The sequence below is a fragment of the Podarcis vaucheri genome (assembly GCF_965113315.1).
Source record: "Podarcis vaucheri genome assembly, chromosome: 6".
NCBI classification, from domain to species: domain Eukaryota; kingdom Metazoa; phylum Chordata; class Lepidosauria; order Squamata; family Lacertidae; genus Podarcis; species Podarcis vaucheri.
Window position 1 is genome coordinate 62,286,433 of NC_138764.1, and position 20,222 is coordinate 62,306,654.

At 42.5% G+C, this 20,222-nt stretch overlaps 1 protein-coding gene across 6 annotated transcripts in view; it reads left to right on the forward strand.

Moving 5' to 3' along the window:
* The window catches only part of SCUBE3 (signal peptide, CUB domain and EGF like domain containing 3), a 110,938-nt gene that overhangs the window by 52,857 nt on the left and 37,859 nt on the right, over positions 1–20,222 (forward strand). For 3 of the 6 annotated variants that reach the window (XM_082226839.1, XM_082226835.1, XM_082226840.1), the window contains 3 exons: positions 4,163–4,288; positions 7,193–7,309; positions 19,192–19,239. In XM_082226839.1, the coding sequence (XP_082082965.1) occupies positions 4,163–4,288; positions 7,193–7,309; positions 19,192–19,239 (291 nt within the window). The remainder of the gene's footprint in view (positions 1–4,162; positions 4,289–7,192; positions 7,310–19,191; positions 19,240–20,222) is intronic. The other 3 variants (XM_082226836.1, XM_082226837.1, XM_082226838.1) reach the window with 3 other exon arrangements.

Genomic DNA, 20,222 nt, shown 5'->3' on the forward strand with positions numbered 1-20,222 from the left:
AACTGATCCATGAATAGCTTTCATGCAGAAAAACCTTCTGACCATTAACATGTCCCTATCCTCATTAAATGCACCTTGTTTACCAGAGAGGATCTTTCTTGGGTTTCCCTCCCCACCTCAGGACCCCTCAGTAGTGTTGTTGCTGGCCCATCCACTACCAGTATCTGCCCTGAAGTCAAGTAGCTTTTTGGCTCAGTTTTGGCACTCTGTGCCAACAGCACCTCCAAGGAAGCTTGAGATTATACCCTGGGTAGACTGTAAAATAGTCAGACAACTGTTGCGGTTGCGTCAATTCCCCTCTTGATGCTGTAAAATGGCGTGAGAAACCCTGCGCTTCCTATGTAGTCTTTGCCAGAGGGAGCCAACCAGCAGCTGCTTGCTTGGATACTCATGCTCAAAATGAGATGCTTCTGAGGGAACGCGCCAGAGTATTCTGCATGCAATCTCTTACTGGAATCACGCTGTGTGTGACCACACTAGCTGTCTCCATTCCTCCTGTCTGCCTGTGGATTTTGTTAAATAATATTTAAAATCCGCCGAGTGTTATATTCAGTGTCCACAGAACCCAGCTTTTAGAGCTGAGGTTCTGGCAACTTTTTCTTGTCTGCAATAGTAGTGGGATAGCGAGGCTGTGGGTATCATCAGATCCTTGGTTTTCCAGTTGTGATGGAGCCAAAGAGCTCAGGTAGGGACAGCAGGGGGAGGAAAATATTCAGCAGTTGGTTGGTTCTGAAAAAGCTTCAGCATAAAATAGGGAAGGAAGTAGGGAAGCGTGTGAGAGAATGTAAGGTATTGGGAGAGCAAAGCAACTGTAGACAGAAAAAAACCAAGATAATAAAAAAACTGTTTTCCCAGATGCCTATCCTAGTTATTTCTCCTTGCTTATTTTTCGGTTGCTGATCCTGGACAGTGAGTATTTCATAAACTATGTTTTAGCATATTTGTGGGACTGAGTCCCATAAAACCCTGTTCATTTTCCAGGCCATGTGCAGCAGTAACAAACTTCTGCTGGTACTGGTCCTTCTCAACCACTAGCTCCCCTGTCCCTTGGCAATGTCTGTAACATGCTCTGATTGTGTACATGGTTAGGCCTATAATGACAGCCACGGTTTCCCTCTTCTCTCTCACACACAGCACTATACTTTCATATTACCAGTAAACAGTCACATAGACTGAATTAATTTCTGGTTATAGTTCTAGCAGACAGGGCCTAATGTGTTATGCTGGCCTTTGTTAGCCAATAAATATTTTTGTATTGGTGCATTTATTTTTGTGTGATATGCTTATAAAAACAGTGTGAAGAGGAAGTGAGGCACATGCTGCATTTCACAATCTGTCACTATTTCTGCTGTACTTTCAGACTTGTCTGCACAAAAGCTTTTGCGTAATCTGGGAAAACCATGATTACGTACTTGCACCTCTGTTTTCCTATAGGGTTGAGACTTCACTATTTACTGTAAAGGTAAAGGTACCCCTGCCCGTACGGGCCAGTCATGTCCGACTCTGGGGTTGCGCGCCCATCTCACTTAAGAGGCCGGGGGCCAGCGCTGTCCGGAGACACTTCCGGGTCACGTGGCCAGCATGACGAAGCTGCTCTGGCGAGCCAGCACCAGATACTATTTACTGTACTATGCTTCAAAAAATATATCAGAAGTGATTCATTCCAAAGACAAACATAAAGAGAGCCAACAGTAAGTGGCAAATTGTGATTTCCTACACATTTCCCTAAATCCTTGTTCCAAGCATCTCTAAACCAGCAGCAGTTGTGCTTATCACAACCTTGCTCTGAGCATCCACTTTGCAATGTGTGATGCAGAACCTTCTTCATTTGGGCAGAAGTCCCATTCTCTCTTCCTTGCCATTGCTTTGTCCCTCCTCCTTCATTAGTAGTTAAGGTCCTTGCATAGAAAAAGATCCATGAAATGTCCATGATGGGTAGTGTTTAGTGGGGAAGGCTTCCATGCTTCCTTAAGATGCTTAATGTCAAATGCCTCCAGAATTGATATCCAAGCTGTGCATATATTGTTCACTAGAGCAGTGGCTAACGAATGATGGGTCTTGTTTAAGGGGTTGCTTAATGTGCTTCTGTCAGCAGTTCTTTGGCAGGAGAGGGGTTGCAAGCGCAGAGAGCTCTGCCCTCTCCTGCTACGAGATGCATTAGACTGCCAAGAATAATAGCAGTGGCGAGGAATGAAACAGATCCGAATTGCTGCCGACAACTTTCAGAAGTCTGTCTGGGTTGGTGCTGCAGCTCTCTCCATGAAACATGAGTTCCAATATGACTTTTTAAAAATGCAAATTGCAGGCTCAGGGTTGCTGGTCTGGATTAGGAACTCAGCAAGTGGCAAAGGGTTAAAGCCGCCTGCCCTCTTCTTGCATTGCTAGGTTCCAGGTGGGTGGAGCCCTTGCTGACAATTTGTGAAGGCCAAAACTGTATACATACTCAAGAGCAGAACCATATAGTTAGGATCAGATGTAGTTTGACCCTGCGTGATGCCTGCTCCCTGTTATGTGGAAAAACAGCTCCATTTGTTCACCTGCTGCTGCATCTACTGGTTTAGGTTTTCAGTATAAGAGAAGAATTGATAGTCCTCCTCCATGAATTAATATGCTGTTTCTTCTTTTCAGGCTTCAACATCAGCCTTGTATAACAAGGCAAGCAGACAGACCCAATCCCTGTGGCTCCTGGTCTGTTTCAGCACTTCCAGGCCATGAGATAGGGGGCATGGCCCTCCTGGCTCTGGTTTCTGCTTGTGGTGGGCGGCCGACATGGAGAGATGGATGCTAAAACTCAGAACTCAGCGGTCCTCCGTGCCAGAGCAAAGCACAAACAATCCAGGGGCATGAGTCAGCAGCAGCACCCTGTTTTGTTTGCAGCTTGGATGGGCCAGACAGCAGTGTCTGTAGCTAATGCTGCCTCTGGCAGATTTACAGCACAGAGAGAGCCTGAGAGACTTTTGACCCCTCTTGGGGCCTTAGTTGGCTGCCTGCCTACAGCATCATTGAAGAATAGAGCTAGGGATATGGAAGGAGAGGCTAACTAGGGTACTGGGCAACTGGAAAGATGAAGGGAAGAGGTTGGTCAATAGGGATGGCTGGAACAATCTAATTGAAGAGAAAGTTTGCTGTTTTGATGTGGGATTTATAATGCGAAAGGTTGGAGGACGCTCAGTTTTGGGCACAATGGAGCAGTGGCAGTGGAGTGAAATGGCAAGGAATGCAGTGTTGAGTGGTGATCATCTCCATAAAACATACAATTCATCCTAGATTTTTCATCTAGTAAAGTATGAACAATAAAATATCTATACTGTAGCACATTTTACTGAAATTGAGACAGAGGCTGTGCCTGTATTTAGCATGAAACTTACTGGTACTTTTCAAAAAAGCTTTTTGGTGGTAATCTGTAGATCTCAAATAATTTATTCTTCATTATTTGGTATCTTGAGACTTTGAAGTTAGTAAGATGCTTTACTCTGCTGGGTATTATATTTTTCTTTACTTTGTGCATTGTATATATTTTTAATTTGTATATGTTCAATGAATGGTGGTCTAGATTGCTGCTGAAACAATTGGGAACCAGAGGTTTTTACTTTTCCTTAGTACACTTTCCACGTATACTTTAATTTCTACCCAGAGATAGATTTTCAGAAGCTGGCTGGCCAGCCCCTTGAGCCAGGGCTTTCTTGTATTTAATAATGGGAGCTTCCAGACAGCTCACATTAATGCGATCAGTGTGCTGTTTCAGTACACCCAAGCCTTCCATGCTAGGCATGCAAGGAACTTCAGCCACATGGCTGCTGCCACAGACTAGTGTCTGGGTCAGGTGTGGGGTGTGCAGTCTAGTCTTCTTGCTGTGAATAGGAAAAGATACTTTACTTTCCACAGAACACATCCTTTCCAATTCTGGCACCCTGTGGAGCACAACTCCCATCAGCCACAGGCAGCATGGCCAGTGATCAGAGCTGATGGGAATTGTAGTCTAGAACACGTGGAGGGCACCAGATTGGGAAATACTACTTTACAGTAACCTGCTCCAGAAGTTATCTATGCATGACTTTTCACAGTTAAAGAGTATATTCTCCATGTATATATACCTGGAGCTTTTCCATGCTTCCTTTGGTGTCTTTTGGGTAGCTTTTATGTTGTTTCTTTTCTCTTTTAGAAGGAATGAACTGCATGAACAAGAATCATGGTTGTGCCCACATCTGCAGGGAGACCCCAAAGGGTGGCATTGCCTGTGAATGCCGACCCGGCTTTGAGCTCACCAAGAATCAGCGAGACTGCAAGTGTAAGTTACTGCCTGGGGACCCTGTCTCGAAAGCCCATATAAAAGCAGCATTGGGTGGTTTTTAAATGAAATTGTGCTATTTTGCAGAAGAGGCAGGAAACACACAACTTAAGTCTTGTATTCTTTGGCTAAGACCTGATTTGGCAAAACCACACAATCAATCTTTAAAATTATTTTTTTAAAAAAAAAACATTTGCACATCCTTGTATCTATACACCTAAAGGTAAAGGCACCCCTGACCATTAGGTCCAGTCACGAACGACTCTGAGGTTGCATGCTCATCTCGCTCTATAGGCCAAGGGAACCAGCATTTGTCCGCAGACAGCTTCCGGGTCATCTGGCCAACATGACTAAGCCGCTTCTGGCAAGCCAGAGCAGTGCACGGAAGTGCCATTTACCTTCCCGCCGGAGCGGTACCTATTTATCTACTTGCACTTTGACATGCTTTCAAACTGCTAGGTTGGCAGGAACTGGGACCGAGCAACAGGAGCTCACCCCGTCGCGGGGATTCGAACTGCCGACCTTCTGATTGGCAAGCCCTAGGCTCTCTGGTTTAGACCACAGTGCCACCCGCATCCCCATCTATACACCTAGTCATACCCAAATATATATGAATCAGTGCCTTAGTGGAAAGAGGTGAGCCTTCTCTTACAAAGTAGATCGCAAGTTGGCCATCTCCAGATTGTGAAATTTTCCATGTTTTAGCATGCTGGACATGTGGGCAGGTGTATTGGTGCCAGTTCCCCATTTTTAAAAAAGAGAGGGTGGGAGAGCTACTGGGAATAGTGATAGTAGTAGATTCCCATTATTATTATTATTATTATTATTATTATTATTATTATTATTATTCCCCTTAACATCCATCTTAGAGCATACATCTTTAAGGATGTATGAGCTTTCATGCAAGAAAGAGAGAAAGCAGTGTATAAACACTGGCAAATCAAAGATTTGGGTATAGAATACCTGCTCATTGAACAATAGGTTGTGTGAAAATCTTCTGGTCTGGTTATACCTTCACTTTAAGCAGGTTCACTAATTATGAGTTCACTGCTTATTTGATGACTGCTGTGGCTTTTCCAGGTGTGATTATTTTCAAACAGAAATTATACTCAGTTTCCTTAGGCATTTGTTAAAGACATACTTTAAATATGATAAGGGTTAATTAGATAACATTAATGGGTGATCATATCAGCAAACTTAATGTCTCGCTGGTTTCCTTCTATTTAACTATGGCTGGTAGTGGGAATGTTGAATTAGATGGCCTGAAGTGTCTTGGTCACGACAAGAAGATTGTTTTTTTAGTGGAGTATAACTGAGGGCTCATGCAGACTTCCTTTTGTGCTGTGTTTCTAAGCACAGGTCCATGCTTTAAAGCACTGTATCCGAGTGCTTTTTTCTTTTTTTGCCTTGGTATTTCCCCCGTGAAAACCTGCTCTTTACCACTGAATCGGAGCAAACAGCGCTCAGACGTGGTACTTTAAAACACAGAACTCTGCCTAGAAAGTTCAGGGCAAAGGGTAAGTGTGGATGAGCCACAAGTGCTTCTAAAGCTTACAAGGTACGTGGTGCTTGTGCACAGTTGGCTGCGATCCTCTTCTCATCTGCTCATCAGACTTGGGGAATCCAGGGCTATGAATGGCTGCTACACTTTTTGCCAATAATGATGTATTGTTGGTACAAGAAACACTCTTCTTTTCCATGAATTTCTTCCCTATATTTTCATTTGTGCAACAAGACCAGGATTTACCCAGGAATGCAGGGAACCTACCCTGTAGAGTTATCCGTATTTCAGAACAGAGATAGTAGATTAAGGTAGTCAAATTTTATAGGAAAGAAGTTTGGATGGTGGGCTCAGCATGGGACCAAGTCCTTTTGCTGCCTGGATTGCAGCCCAAAGACCAATCCAGCCAGGGACAACACTATAGAAAACCTTCCTGCCAGAGGTGTACCTAGGGTCCCTTGCCTCCTTGGCAAGGAGCTGTATTGCCCCACATCCCAAAAAAATAATCTGAGAAGCAGGCAAGGGGCTGGATGGGGCACCTGCACTGCTATCTGCCTGGAAGCCATTCTGAAGACTCCTTTCCGTCCCCTCCTGCAGCAGCAGCCACTGCCTTTGCTGTTGGAGATCCCAGTTTATTTCTTTTGCGGGCAAAGCAGGTGCTTGAGTGCTTAGTGATTAGGGGGCACTCCAGGTATTATGGGAGGACTCCAACACCTGAAAGGTGATTTTTGCACACATACATGGGCCTGTGTCCCTGGCGGGGACTGGTTTCATTGACCCCCTAGGTACACCTCTGCTTTCTGCATCAATTCCTGCCTTCTTTCTATATCTTTCTCTTGGTGCCACCTTATACAAATAGTTTTCCCCTTCTATGTGGCAGGGATAATGGAGGGGATTGTTTTGATTTGTTGAAGTACAGTCTACTGCACAAGAATGTATGTGGTTATAAATTTGTTGTTTTTTAAAAAATAATTTTTATTACATTTTCAATTTTTGTAATCACCATAGCCATACAATAGTCATACATACATCAATAAACTCAAACCTCGCTCATACCAGAGCATCGACCTCCTCCCGTCCCTCTTCCTGACTTCCATATATATTTACTTTAATCTTAGCATTTCTCTAACCACTTTTTTACCTTCTATCTTACTTTTATATTTCCCTTGTAATAAATTTGTTAAGGTGTTTAAAAAATACTGGTGTTTTTGCTGCTGCAAACTCAAAAGGCTACCTACATGATTTGATGAGTATCCTTGGAGTGCATAATCCACTTAATTTTATTTAGATTGATATTTTCAGTGTCCTGACAACTTGGACCCAAGTTTCTGAGTAACTGACTTCATGATGATAACATTTGAGAGCTATCATTTAGTATGTGCATGTTTTATTGCCCCTTCCAGTGACCTGCAACTATGGAAATGGAGGATGCCAACACACTTGTGATGATACAGATCAAGGACCAAAGTGTGGTTGCCATGTGAAGTTTGTACTACACTCTGATGGGAAGACATGCATAGGTAGGTGAGAGCTATAGTGCATACCTTGGCTGAAAGAGCTTTTGTGTATTCTCAATGGGGAATAGAGTGCAGTACTTATTAAATGTCATACATATAAGGCTGTATAAGGCTTCTGCCATAATAAATTATGGGAGTTTATATTTTTCCACCTACTATCAATTCCAAATTATGTTCAAGATGAAAATAATATAATGATATAATATCAATCTAATTGCCTCTGTCCCTCTAAAAGTCACCGTTGAGAGAAGAGAAGAAAAAAGCTAACAGTAAAAAAAATGTGTAAGGTGCCAAACATAAAGACTGTGTTTGGACATCACACTAAACTATGCCTTAGAGAGATGTGAACGAACCCAGCTTCTTTGAGATTGCACACTTTTGCCCTCCATTCTTCTCCCCCACCCCATGTGTTTGGGAGGAGGTGGTCAGAACTTTTCACCTCCATTTTTTGTTAGCCTCAGTTTGTTATGTCATCCAAGCATGAGAAACTGTGGTTAACATTAACTATAGTTAGTTTCAAACGAGCCTCATTTAAACCATGGTTTCTGAAGATGGCTTGTTTAAAATAGCCATAGTTAACATTCATTACAGAGCTGGATTTGGACAACTTTACAAGCTGTACTTAACCAAATGTTTTGGCAGGGTAGGTGGTTTGCCTTTGTAGAGGGGGACTCTGAGCATCAACAATTCCTGCCCCCCCCATGAAATTGTTATTTTTGTGGTTCCCACAGCAGTTTCTTAGATTTTCAAGTGTGTCCCTGGACCCAGAAAGATTAAGGAATTATATAATGATTTCCAAAAGACTGCTTTTTGCCACCTTCCACTTTCACATTAGGAATAGAATCCATAAAAGTTCAAAATGATTCTATATTGCATCCAAAGGTCTAGCTGCTCTGAATTGTTCACAGTCTGGTACAATTTGAAAGGAGATGGAGTTTAAAAACAGTATTTTTCCACAACGACAAGTTATTGAGCACAAAAGGCTTCACCTGGCAATCATTTTGTATTGAGATTAATGTAATGTGTTGGTTGACCCTGCTATAGAACTAGGGAATGATGGGTCTGTCTGATTCAGTTTTCTCTGTAACTCAGTTTTCCAATCTTCAATTAAGTTCTCAACATTTTTACAGCAATTTGTGATTTTAAAAAAACCCTGATGAATATTCATCACCATTTTAGTGTGAATTTCTCCCAATAAACACATTTTTGTCTTTGATTTTGCCTAATAAACTGTTTTACAATTTCCCCTTACAATACATTTTTTATGTTATCTTCACTAATATATGCATTTGGATTTGGATTTACTTGGCTGTGAATTTTAAAGGATGGCTGTGTTTTGGTTCAGAATGTAAGAATTTGGTAGGTTTGTCTTTAAATGTGGACTTAAATCAATTTTTTTCCACCATCCCTATATAGAACATAGGACCACTCTGATTATACATTTTGTGGAGCATATCTTCTACACAAATATATATGCCCACACAAATGGATGAGCATGTTGGAGATTGTAGCCCTGCCGGACTTGGGTCATTAGTTTGGCACCTGAGCCTTTCTGCAATCTCCTAGTACAACTTTTTGCCTTCAGGTAGGGCATCTTCACTGACATATTCCTTTATTTGGAACACACACACACACACACACACACACACACACACACACACACTGAGAGGAAGGTGACTTCATAGTTTCTTTTGGCAACTTGATCCATTGCTGAACTACTTTTTAGAGTTAATATATTCTTTTCCATCCAAGCTTCAACTTAAATTGCCATGGTATGATTATGTTTCTTCTATTCTCTTCAGATAATACTGTGAAGAAGAATTTTTCTCACCCCAACCTGTTTTAATATGGGTTCATCCACACCTCTGTTTGCATTACCACTTTCCCTGGGGAAAACCTGCTCTTTATTGCTGAATTGGAACAAATGGCAGTTGTGTTTTCCACAGATTCAGTGGTATAGAGCAGGTTTTCCAGGGGAAAGCTGCAGAGGCATACCTAAGGGCCCTTGCTCACTTGGCAAGGAGTTGCATCAGTGCCTCCCCCCCCCCAAAAAAAAATCACCTTAGCAGAGTAGCCACATTAGAAATCGCAACGTTTTACTTGAAGAGTCCAGAGTGAGGACAAGGCAAGGAGGGAAGGTGAAAAAAGTCACACACCCGTGTGCCATGGCACAGGAAGAAGCGGACGTTTCTCCCACATTTCACCTTGCTGCAATAGTAGTGGCATATCACCACACACATATACACCAAAAACTTCATAGTCTGATAGGTGATTTTTGTCGTCATCTCCCAACCAGGCCTGTGCCCCCCAGCAGGGGCCAGTTTCACCAGCGCCTGGATATGTCTCTGGAAAACTGCAGGGCAAATGCAAAATCTCTTGTGCCTGTGCCTAGAAAGTGCACGAGACAAGTGGAAATGTGGACAAGTTTTATATAGAGATTGTCACTGTGCTGCTTGCTCTCCTTCCTCTTTTTCTGGGATGGACATACGCATTTCCTTCAGCCTTTCCACATATGAGTTGTCTCCTAGACTTTTCATTCCCTATATAGCTTGACTCTGAAATGTGTGTTGGCAGAACACAGATATTCTGTTTGCTAAGCTCTCACACAAATGTTGTCTTGATACAAGTAGTGCAGGGACACAGAGAGCCTTCTGTAATATCAGCAATGCTACAAGTTCCTAATGCAGATGCACACATACCTCCTCACCCTGTGAGGAAGATGTCTATTATTCTGTTTCTGGCTGGTTCCAGGCTGCTGCTATTTTTTTCAGCTGTGATTCAGTCACAGACCAGCAAATTCAGGTTACACAATTAAAGTGGATTTGCTGTTCTTGCACAGGAAACCCCCTTCCAAAAACTCCAGGTATTCTGCAGGAAGAAAAGCAATGGGAAAATGCACTAGAAAGTAAGGGATAACAAACTGCTTGATGCAATGTCATATAAGTCTCCCTGTAAGCAAATCAGAATGAATGCACAACAACCAGTGCAGGGCATATAACCTCTGTACAAACTTTGTGCAGGAGGAATGCTCAACAAATAGGTTGTCTGGAAGCGACTATTATCAGGGGATGCTATTATATCAGCTCCAGGTTTGGAGAGCCATTGGACAAGATGCCCTCTGAAGGGAGAAGAGCCCTTTTCTCTGAACACCCCCAACTACACCACCTTATTTCTGTTCCTGTTACTCATTTGCTTGCTTCCCCCCTCTAGACACAATTTTCACTACCAACCAGAGGAAAAGAACAAGATTAGGTCCCTTTTCCTTGTTCCTGTCACTGCTCACTCACATGGAGAGGACAAGTGAACCAGCTGTGCCTCTGTGTGTGAGCAACTTGACAGACACCCACAAAGAGAAGTTTTTTGATGCACACATTTTGGCTGCCATTTGCTTCTAGGGTGAAATGGCCCCTGTGAGACAAATAGCATGAAGATGCAACAAGCTAGGGACAGGGAGGAAAGATTAATTCCCTCCTAACTAATGTCCAGAGGGGGAGACATGAGGGATGGGAACAGCAGCAATGCCAAGCAGAAGCCTTGGCGGAAGTGGTGATGATTGCCCTTTCTAAACCCTAGGAGCCAAGCTGATGCCACCCCAAGACACTGTATAGGGTGGCAGTCTTAAGCTCTTAAAAAACAGCCAGCGAGAGAATCACAGTTCTGTCATGTGTAGTTTTGAGGATAGCAGTGGGACAGATGAACATAGGAACACAAAAGCTACAAGTACAGGATTGTTCTCGGTGGTGGCTCAGCCATGCTTCAGGTTTCTAATAGAAAATGGAGTTTAAACACACACGCACGCACACAATTTTGCTTGCCAAAAACATTCACAAATAAAATGTGGTTGCTTAATACTACAGATGCACAGTTGTGCTCAGTAAGTTTGGAAATCCTTATGGGCTGAATAACAAAGACAGTTTCGACTTCAGTCAGTAGATGCTGCAAGAGTTAGCTGGGAGTATACGACATGTTTGGAACTTGGCGTTCATACAGCATGTCTTTTAAAACTGAATTGCAAACAGAGATAAAAGTCACGGCTAGTTTTGCCCTTTAGCTTGATGTTGTATAGTTGATCTTTTTTTTTTAACCAACTGAAAATGGGGGGAACGACAATGACCAGCTTGCAAGCATGGGATGGTATGGGGTACTTCAATGCTTTATCCCCAACTTGTGGTTCCAATCTGGATCAGATCCCCACTCCTAACTATCAGCAATGGGATAAGCCCCCAATTGTTCCAATGGCAGCTTTCTTTCCCAATGCAAACAGCAAGTATGGTCAGCCTCCTACCCCAGCTATTGGTTTAACAAAAAAACAGTGACACAATGCCAAGCTATGTGGTAGAACTCACGTTTAGTCCAGCTCAATCCCCTGCCAGCTATTGGTTAAACAAAAACAGCAACACAACGCCAAACTTTGTGGTAAAAGTCACGTTTAGTTTGGCTGAAATAGTTAGCATTGAGTCTGAAATAAATGGAAGAATGTATAATGGAACAAATGGAATAATAAATCAAGTAGCGTGGCGTGCTCTGGTCCATGGGGTCACGAAGAGTCGGACATGACTAAACGACTAAACAACAACAACACCAAAGTGTGGATGAACATCTCTTGTATCTGTCTGCCTAATATAATTTTAATTTAAACATGCCAGTCAAAAAAATAGCTTGAATGTTTCAGACATGTAGTCTTGTCAATGCACAGGAATTTCAGAATTTTAAAACACATTGAATGAATGAGTCTGCATGTTGCACCAGATAGTTGTTGTCTTCTCTTTATTATCCTCTTTTTTCTCTGGGAGGGTTGGAGAGGTTAATATTAGAACATAGCAGCCTGTTCTAACCAAAAATTTGGCATCATGATCTCTCAGCCTGAGAACAATTGTCGGAATGAAAGAAAACCCAACACATTTGATTTGTGTGTGTTTTGGAATAATAAAACATCAGAGAGAGATAGAAGCTTTACTGGTTTCAGATGCATGTGCAGCTTGACAGCAGATTAATTTTAAGACGCCCCATGTAGGAAGTAATCAAGCCACAAATTGCTGTAAATAATTTCTATTCTTATTGTAGTTTTCTTTTAATGGAATAAAAACCAGCTTAGATATTGCCTTTGAGTGCATCTGCTGAGGTTCTCCGTGCTCTCCATACAGTTTTCACATGATAGTTTCTTGCTGGAATCAAGCAAATCTTGACCCTTGCACTGAATACTTTAATTTAACATCCAGTGTGATGATGCTCCCATACCAACCAAAGTCAGCCCAAATCCTGCTCTCCCTCTACCTTCATTATTGTAAGTTTAGAGTACATATCTGACCTCAGTTGTGGCAGTAGCCGAGTGTCTTACAACTAGTTTGTATTCCCAAGACATCCATTTAGTGCTGTTATTTTTATGTTATGTATGGAGAATTGTGGTCCAGAAACACTGGCGCCTGGATTCTTAGCAAATAAACTTGGAAATAAGTCTCACTCATTTCAATTGAACTTCCAAGTAATGTGCTTAAGAGTGCAGCTTAAAAGCTCGATCCCAAGCATGGGCCAAGCCTCATCTTTAATTTTGCTCATATGGAATAATGATTAGTTTTTTATTTACCAAAGTGGAATTCTAAAAAGTAGTTCTCTCATCTCATCTTGTATGGCTTGTCTTTATGCCACATCCTCCTTCTTGCCATGCAATACTGTGTACAAACTTCGTTCTGTGCATTACATAAGCATGAAAGAGAAAACTCAACATAGATATCTTACAGTGAATGTTCTTGTTACTTTATATACAGTGGTGCCTCGCAAGACGAAAAGAATCCGTTCTGTGATTCTCTTCGTCTAGCGATTTTTTCGTCTTGTGAAGCAAGCCCATTGACGGATTAGCGGATTAGCGCTATTAGCGGCTTATCGGCTTATCGGATCAGCTGATAAGCGGCTTAGCGGCTTAGAAAAAGGGGGGAGGAAAAAAACCCGCAGGAACCCGCAAGACATTTTCTTCTTGCGAAGCAAGCCCATAGGAGATTCGTTTTGCGAAGCACCTCCAAAACGGAAAACTCTTTCATCTAGCGAGTTTTCCGTCTTGCTAGGCATTCGTCTTGCGGGGCACCACTGTATACAACCCTCTGGGCTTTCTTTAGTAATGTAATGGTATTAATTCACATCTAAGCTAACTGACTGATCCATCCATTTGCTATGATTTCAGGAGATGTTGTGCTCAAAAGCCAGTTATAACCTTTCCTAACAATCAGCTTACAGTGTAACACTTGATCTATAGTTGTTTTTCATTTATAGTTGGCGACTGAGACTTTTCCCTGAAAGTAGCACTTCTATTGAACAACACTTTTATTTTCCCAGAACCCAAATAGCAATATTTTGTTGATGAGAAAACTCAGATGTTTTTCACTCAGCTAATGCATTGAGCAGGGTGGATAGACTTAAACTGCAGCAATTTAAAGCAATGAGTTTTTAAAGATCTACCCCTTCCCCTTTTAAAAATCACCAAGTAAAAAAGAAAGTTTAAATCAACTTTTCCATTTTGAAAGTCAGCGTGCACACTAACTGCTTGCTGAAACAATTAAAAGATATTAACAACTATATATATACTTTATACCAGGGATGAGAAAACTGTGGGTTCCAACTCCCAGCCCCCATACTGGTGTGTGTGTGTGAAGGATGATGGGAGTTGTAGTCCAACCAGTAGCAGTTTATGTGTGGTAGTGCGGCAAAGGTACCCTTCCAGTGTTAGCATAACTGCAGCTTACATGGATGGCGCTGGAGCAGGGTGGGTACATTGGTGGGAGCACTGGATTGGCTCTGCCAGCATATCCACAAAGCCCTGAATTTGTCCCTGCCCAGCCCCAGCCTTGTCCTGCTAAGCTGCAGCAATGCCAGGTATTGAAGAGCAGCTCTACAGATCTGCCCCACCTCACTGGCTGCTACTGCTACATCTTGGCCAAAGCTTCCCCAGCCTTGCTTTGTACAGTCTAGGGATCAGCAAACTTTTTCAGCAAGGGGCTGGTCTACTCTCCCTCAGACCTTGTGGGGGGCCGGACTATTTTTTTTGGGGGGATGAACAAATTTCTATGCCCCACAAATAACCCAGAGATGCATTTTAAGTAAAAGGACACATTCTACTCATGTAAAAACACGCTGATTCCTGGACCGTCCGTGGGACGGATTTAGAAGGCGATTGGGCTGGATCCAGCCCCCGGGCCTTAGTTTGCCTCCCCATGGTCTAGAAGCATAATGTAAATCCTTTCATCATGCAACCCACATGCCTTTTGCACTACAGATTCATGTCTCCTTCAAAACAGGAGGCAAATTTCTCTATGTACACATGCAAGGCTACTAGGGGCTGTTTTCTACTACTGTTGTCAGCCACAACATAAGGCAGGGACAGCTACTCTGTGAAAACTTCCAAGAGTAAGGATAGCTAAGAAATGCTGGCTCAGCCCAGACTTGGCTGTTTCTCGGGATCTCGTTCAAGAATCGGTGGCTTTTAAAAATGTATCCCTAGTATTCAGGTCTTCAGACAGAAAAAAGGCTGACAGTTGTACAAAAGTTCTGTTTTGTTTAGCAACTTATTCTGGACTCCAAAATGGGGAGCACATCAAAGAATACATTGAAAAGGCGGGGAGCATGACACACGGGACACCCCTGCACCGAAAATGAAAACCTGGCCTTGCAGAGCACATAGCCTGAGCTTTTCCTCCATTTGTCCCTGCTTCTAGCTGCGTGGATGGGAAGGAAAGGAGTGAAGTCTGAAGCATCCCATTCATGTGTACTGCAGGGTACTCTCTGCTCATAGCTGCTCTGCTTGTAAAACACTGTCGGATTGTGCAGGCAAGGGTTATTACGAGGCAACTAATCTCCCCTCCCAGTGGGGGAAGCCCAGGGGACAGATTTATAGCGAGGCGAGAGGGTAAGATACCTGCTTGGATATTTATAACTGCCCTTTTTTGTTTTATAGCCGAGTCTTAGCAAACAGCCATCCTCACCCACCCCCCTTCACCCATCCTTCATTTCCGCTGAAATATTTCATCATTTCACAGGGAATAAAGTTTCCAGCAAGGCAAATGCAAACCCACTCCCTTGACCGAGCACTTTGAAATTGAATGCGGTGTGTCTGAAAGGCTGCTCCAAACAGGTCGCCTAATACAGGTCCCCTTCAGATCACGCCGTGGCAGGAAGTGCAGTGAACTTGCTTGAATGACAGTTTCATTAGGCCATGGCTGGTGTTTTTCATTCCCCCCCTACCCCATTTTTTTTTAATGCTGCTTTTAAAAATGTAGATAATGAATAACATTCCTCTTATAGAGTTGGGTCAGTCCTAATGAAGGTTGCCTTGTCCCTGGGATCAAAGGCTGGGGGAAGAGAGGGCAATAACTTTTAAGTATCAGTTATTTATCTTCTATAAAAATGATTAGTGAATAAAGAGCTGCACAATGGTTTTGTGGAAGACTAGCCTCTAACACATGGCAGCAGAATGAAAAGAATGAACTTGTATGTGTATTTAAATGCATTGGCGCTGATAGCAGTGTATATTGCGCAGCATTCTGAGGATTTAAAATATTTCATTCTTTAAAAAACTAAGGTTTCTAGCCCTTATGGCTGCAGAGGTAAGCATGACTAGTAAAATCTCAAAAAGTAAGCAGAAGTTTGAATAAGCGAGAGACTTTGCATACAGAAGGTCTCAGGTTCAATACCTGGCACCTCCAACTAAAAATCGTGTAGCGTGTGATGGAGAAAAACTCTTCCTCAGACTCTTGAGAGCCACTTACATGTAGCAGTAGACATTCCTGTGCTTCATGCGACAAATGATCTGATTCAATATGTCAGCTTCTTACATTCGGTCGTGGGGGGCGATTGCTTTACATATCCCTTGTCTCCTCCCATCATGGCCAACAGGAGACGACAAATGTAAATATATGCAGTTTTGCTTTATTGGCATAATTTATTGGGCACAGAATATTCCAATATGTACATATGTAATAGGTGTATGTGTTGCTATGTTGATTGTAGGCAAAATTTACACCATCCCCCAAAATTAGTGGAGATCATGGTGATTTCAGAAAGTGGTAGATCTCACAGTCTTGTGCATTGATTTTACTACTGTTTAATCACATGCTTGGTAAGCTTGGTAATCAAATATTTTTTTTAAATATGTTGGTGTGAAAGTACTGGCAAGAATGCAAGTGGAAGGTGCAGGAGCAAAATAAAAGTTTTTTAAAAAAAATATTTGCTATACATCCATAAAACTGAAAAACGATTGCATTCTTGGGGAGTAGCTATGAAGAAAACAACACCTTCTCTCTGCTGTAGAGGAAAAGAGAACATCTCCTTCCGCCGCCCCCACCCCCATGTAGGCACACATTCACCCCAATGCTTTGCATGAAGGGGAAGGCTGATCCTTCACAATCTGCTTGATGAGGCCTGTTCACAAAAGCTCTGCTTGTCAAGCACAAGATACGGAGATATTATTTGTAGCAAGATATGCTGAAAAGTGTGGGCTCCACTTGATCAGGAGCAATGGGGAATGAACTATTCCTGCCCATTTATTCTTTCTTATTTTCAGGGTGCATCTGACTTTTCTCCACACTCTTGACTCTGGGATTTGGTACTCATTAGGTCTAACAAGCCAGCATTCAGACGCCATGACTCTCTCTTGCTCCCTTTGGGATAACGTATTCCACATGCTTGGTGTATGCTGCCTGGCCGCATGCTCTCTTGTGCTGCCAGCTTGTTGCGCTTTGGGTTAGGTTTGTCCAATTAGCTGTTTCTTTGTGTTGTTTGTAAGTGCAAGGCGTTAATATGGGTCAGCCTTGTCATGTCCCAGGAATAGCAGATGGTTTCATTAAGTCGTCCTCCCAGTGCTGCGGCAAACTTCACATATTCATGTCCCTTTAAAGGAGGAACTGGAGGTTTGCACAAGTTCATTTCTTAGGAGAGTTCAGTGAATCCAAAATAGGCCATAGCTCCAGGCTGGGATAAGTTGATCCTTATCTCTTAGTATTCCCTATTCCTTTAGCCCAAAAGGCCTTGTGCAGCTCAGTACAGTGGTACCTTGGGTTACATATGCTTCAGGTTACATACACTTCAGGTTACAGACTCCACTAACCCAGCAATAGTACCTCGGGTTAAGAACTTTGCTTCAGGATGAGAACAGGAATTGCGCAGCGGTGGCACAGCTGCAGCGGGAGGCCCCATTAGCTAAAGTGGTGTTTCAGGTTAAGAACAGTTTCAGGTTAAGAACGGACCTCCAGAACGAATTAAGTACTTAACCCGAGGTACCACTGTATCTGTTCCAAATAATCCTTAATGACATATGTTCATCTCAGGTGACTTCAATATGCTTTGAACCTTTGCTTCTTCCACTGAGCATACTGCTGGTCTTCAGTTTCAATTGGTTTCTTTCAGAAACAGGATTTTGGTTTGCCACTCTTTTTGAGGCCATTTGGTTGCTATTCCAACATGAAAGTGTGGCTGAATTACATAGCATCTTTTTTTAAAAGTCACTCTTGGCCCCAGATCAGCAAACCACTTTTGATATGGTGACGCTTAAAAAAGCATTGCACAATTCAGCACTGGCAAATAATGCATGGAAAACCTTGAGGAAGCCTTTGCATGTGTATAGTTCATTATGCACTGTAGATCATGGCCTAGTTGTCCACAATCGTTCCCAGGCATCAGCCCAGGTATCTAAAACATATGTTCCTTAGAGAAGACGCATGTTCAGTAAAGCACTGGAAGCAGACTTGAGAGAATTCAACTTCCCTAGGAAATAGAAAAGTGTGGTACCTTTTATGCATCTCTAGCCATGAGTTACGCACAGCCAATTCTTCAGATGCTGTTATCTGAAGAGTCCCATGTCAAACTCTGGTTAAGATGACGTAAGGAAAGGCATTTATAGCCAAAATATGAGAGGTTGCTTAGAGCAGGACTGCTTTGAATTTATATCCCTTGATGTGAAATAAGTTGTAATCCTTTGCACACTTACTTGGGAGTAAGAATAATTTGGCAGCATCCAGCTTATGCATCCTGACAGTGCAAGGATTTCTGCTTCTGCAGTAGGACTCCCCCAGCTGCCGTGTTCCCTCCTGAAATCCACTTGGGGTGCATAACAGATTTAGGGGGCATGTGGGGGATAATTGCAGTACCCTTCAGGCATTTGGACCCCTAAATCCACCTCTGCTTAGTGCTACTTTGGATACAACTATTTGAATGCAGTGGGACCTACTGTTGAAGGATCATAATAGGATAAAACTGTTGTCATTCATTTATCTTCTGCTGGAATAGCTCAGCTGATTAACTAGCATCAGCAGAGACCTGCACCCAGGTTTGCAGATGAAACATGACAGATAAGCAGATCTTGAGTTCCAGACTACCTCTTAAAACAGAAGCTGATGGGTGGCTTGTTCTGTATTAGCTGAGGTTCTGTCTTTGCTGTTTTGAACAGTCAGGTTTTCTTTACATGCATGCTGCCTTACTGCCCAAATGTAGTTCTCCTCCTCTGTGATAAACAAGAGCTCTTTCAAAGCTGCTTCTACATCTGGCTTGAGAAACTAGTTTAATATAGTAATAGAGTTCAGTTTTCTCTCTCTCTTTTGTCTGTCTTTTTATTCTCAGCCTATGCTCTGGAAAAACCCACTAGTTAGTATTCTAGCACAGCCTGATATATGGTAGTAGACAAGCGGGGGTGTATGATGATTGGTGAACAGGAAGGAAACCATTATGAAATTGATCCATTGGCCAAGTGATTGGGTAGTTTCTTTCAGCCAGATTTGTGGGGGGAAAGGGGAGGGGAATCACTGAAATTTTGTGACTCATCTGTGCTTTGGGAATATTTACATTTTTTAAAGCCAAGCTCCTTGCTAGATACTGTTTCTAAACCACTTTTTTATAATATTAAACAGGGGAGAGGCACCTCCAGCAGCACGTTACCCCCCAGACGTTTTCTAATGGTAAATATTTTTGTTCTCTATCTCTATGAGGAGTTTTAACTATAGCTGCATTTTGTATTTTTGAATATAATAACTGGGCACAGGGGCCTGAGCTGTTGTACTAACTGCATGCCTCACTTTGCACCCTAGAGAGTAGGGCAGAAGGGCCACTCAAAGGGGCACTGGTGCTTACTAACTATCTAACCTGCCCCATCTCTGCTATTTCTAAATCTCTTTTTAGCCTTTGTAATCTGCATGGTCCCCAGCTATCAGGGAAGAGCGTGCAGGCCTGGAGCTACACAGATAGTGGAGAAAAAGACATGCATGGCAACAGAATTATCCCACAAATAACAGAACTTTTATGCAATGTGGGGCTTCAGATGGCTGCTTGCTTTGCTTGGGCTAATGGACTGTTCTTTTGCTAGAAAATATATCCATCCGCTTTTAGGGGTAAGGGGCAGTGTGTGTTCTGTTATTTGCTTCTGTATTGCGTAATCGCTAAAGCAGTTTCCAGAAGCTTGTTTGTCTTTGTTAGGTACTTAGCTGACTTTCATCGCTTACGTATGCAAAATCTACAGCAGTCTTTAATGTGCCATTAATGTGTTCAAGGATAGCATAATTACATCAATGGAAACACAAAGGCAACAAGGATTCAATGACTTGCCCCAAAACGGTGTTAAGATTCTATGGCAGAGCCAAATGTGGAGCCTGCATTTGGGAAACTTGTTTTTGAGTTACCTTTCTTATTGCTGCCATATATTACAGCAAGTATTGGCTTCTGTTCTACTACCTAATGAAAGATTTGTAACTTAAAATAGCATGCTAACAGACCTGGATAAAGATGGAGGATTGTACTTTGATTACGGTAGCAACTATGAGCATTGCATCCATATTAAACCTAAGGACACAACAGGAAACTTTGAAAAACCATGCCTACATTCTGTGGATCTCACCAGCTAGTCCCTACTTGCCACTTTTGACTTGATAATGCTGGGTTAGCTCTG